Here is a 2,500-nt window from a genome sequence, read left to right as displayed (position 1 = left end):
CGGTCACGAGTTCAAACCTCTTTGAAGTCCTGAATTTTTCAGGCTTCTCTACGCGATTGCTGAAATTGCGTTCATAACTGCGAGGATCATAGTTTCACGTGATTGTTTATTGCTTGCTAAGGCTTGTAATCATATTTTAAATTTTATAAGTGGTTGGTGTGTTGCCTAGCCGGTTTTTACCCACCTAATAAATATAATGATGACATAGCTCCTGTCTTCTTGAGTTACTGATTTCACCTCTACAAAGGATTTATATCTCAGTCATACGTCTTCACGAAAGAACTAAACATTTAACATCGACCTTTCTCTATCTGTCAGGAAAATAACCTAGTCAATTCCTTTCTATTGAAAGGTGGCATTGCTCTGCCTTGCTTTTTTAAAATTTATTGCACATTGATGTATTTTATTTATGCACAGCGCAGCTGAACATTTTCATGCTAAGCTGCGCTATATAATCAATAGTTATTATTATTATTATTATTATTATTATTATTATTATTTACTATTGTCAGCGCAGTATAGTGTCATCCTTTTTTTGTAGACTATGGCGGAACGACGACGGGAGAATTGTTTGACGCATCCTGTGTGCTTCTTTCTTATGGCCACCAAATGGTAATCCTTTGAATCAATTTTGGTTTTAATATTCTTACGAAGGAAAACGCGCTTTAAAAGGTTTTCACAATTGGTTTAGTTTGTGGGAATTTTTTTTCCATAAAGGGATGTGAAGCTCTGTTTCGACTACCGATGGTAAATCGGATACTCAGCAAACCACAAATTTACAGTTTTCACAAATTACTGAGAATTGCTTAGCTGGCCTGCGTAGCAAGTGTTCCCGTTTGAACTAAAAACGACTTTTCGTTAGCCAAAAGAACTCCTTGCACTTACACTTCCTATTATTAATTAATTTATTTATTGGTTGGTGTATTATATTTATTATTTGTTTGTTTATTTTGCAGGAAGAAGTTTGGTTGGATAACGTTCATGGCTAATCTGTTATTGTACCTGGCTTTCCTGTTGCCATTCACTGCCCTAGCTGTGTACCTTAAGACTAACGTTTGCGACTTGTGCAGCTACCAGTTTTGCAACACAACGATGCAAATTCCTGGCGACGATTCAGTACGTATAAATGCCTTGGGCATCATTGGCTAAAATTTCCCTTTGTTTACTGTTGTCACGTTCAACCGGCGCGCATCCAACATCATCACGCACTCGACGAATATTGGGAAAATAATTTTTTGTGAACTTTTAAAGCGGCCATGGATTTAACAAGTCATCACACCGGCCACAAGTTTTCAGTTTTCTTTTGATACCATTTGTACAATGATTTTCCAGATGTTGCATGACATGCCCTATACCCGCACTTGATCAACGCCTGCGTGCTATAAAGGGAGTGGCGTGTTTCGTGTTGGGGTTGTGATGTTCACCTTTCGATGAAAACCCATATTCTACTCCTACCTCTGAAGCCAATGGTGTGTAGCTTACTTTCGCTGCCGCTTTAACATTTTCCTTTTTATCTAGGAATGGCATGATGGAGATAATGAATGCAACAATAATGATCAGGTGAAGCAATTATTAGTGGTAGAGGGTAGCATCAGATGTTGTAGTGCTATTGGAATCGTTAGCCAGGAATTTATCCATCGATCATTTAGCAAAGTACATCTCGGGAACTAATATTGAAACTAATGATGGACTTTTTTTGTCTGTCTTACCTTCTCGTCTCTAGAATGTTACGAGTCTTCATCACATGATGATTATCTTCGCCTTTCTTCACATCATAAAGGAAATGATGCAGCTAATCAAACAGGTACAAGCAGTTGCATTAGACTCTTTCTTCACAGAAAAATTGTCATGCATCTCTCATTCCATCTGAACGAACCTTATACGCGCAATGTTTCCAATTTCACGCTTTTTCTCAAACACTGCACACAGCCATGCTTGCGGTTAAAACTTATCTCAGTAAATGGCTACGTGTATTTGTAAAATTCGTCAAGTAGAAAGAAGGTCACATGACCTATTAAATGTCTTTACAGGCGCACTTTCTAAGATAGTTTTTCTTAACTCATAATCCATGTTATATAACCACATTTTGACGTCATCTGTGATCCATCACTGAACAGACACACGGCAAAATGGAATCTATTTGTTAACCGGACGCACTTAAAACGTTTGAACTTGGCTGCACCAGACAGAAATAAAGTGGGCGACTTTCAGACAGGCCGTTAATTCGAAGGTTCACGAACATTTCAATTTACTCAGTCTAACAACTTGATTTTTTCGTCTTGCTCTTCACAGCGTCTCAAGTACGTAATTTCCATAACGAACCTCTTTGAACTGCCTATTTACGTGGTTGCTTTGGTGTTCGCGTACCCGATTTGTGCGTGCAAGCCACACTACAAAGCAGAAGCGGCCGCTATATCTCTTTTTTTTGCTTGGCTTAATCTTCTCCTCTTTTTCAGAAGGTCAGTGACGTAAGCCCGTTTGGTGAAATAATTTTAAAGAC

The 2,500-nt window shown here is 38.4% G+C and overlaps 1 protein-coding gene across 1 annotated transcript in view; it reads left to right on the top strand.

The window, feature by feature from the left end:
• Window positions 1–2,500, top strand: part of LOC138022938 (transient receptor potential cation channel subfamily A member 1-like) — a 34,350-nt gene that overhangs the window by 21,596 nt on the left and 10,254 nt on the right. Inside the window, exons 18-22 of the mRNA XM_068869963.1 lie at window positions 542–612; window positions 957–1,116; window positions 1,519–1,560; window positions 1,724–1,804; window positions 2,293–2,459. Coding sequence (XP_068726064.1) covers window positions 542–612; window positions 957–1,116; window positions 1,519–1,560; window positions 1,724–1,804; window positions 2,293–2,459 — 521 coding nt within the window. The remainder of the gene's footprint in view (window positions 1–541; window positions 613–956; window positions 1,117–1,518; window positions 1,561–1,723; window positions 1,805–2,292; window positions 2,460–2,500) is intronic.

The sequence above is a fragment of the Montipora capricornis genome, chromosome 11 (genome assembly GCF_036669925.1).
Source record: "Montipora capricornis isolate CH-2021 chromosome 11, ASM3666992v2, whole genome shotgun sequence".
In the NCBI taxonomy this organism is placed as follows: Eukaryota; Metazoa; Cnidaria; class Anthozoa; order Scleractinia; family Acroporidae; genus Montipora; species Montipora capricornis.
Note: the sequence above shows the minus strand (reverse complement) of the source record. Positions and strands in the feature narration are given on the sequence as shown.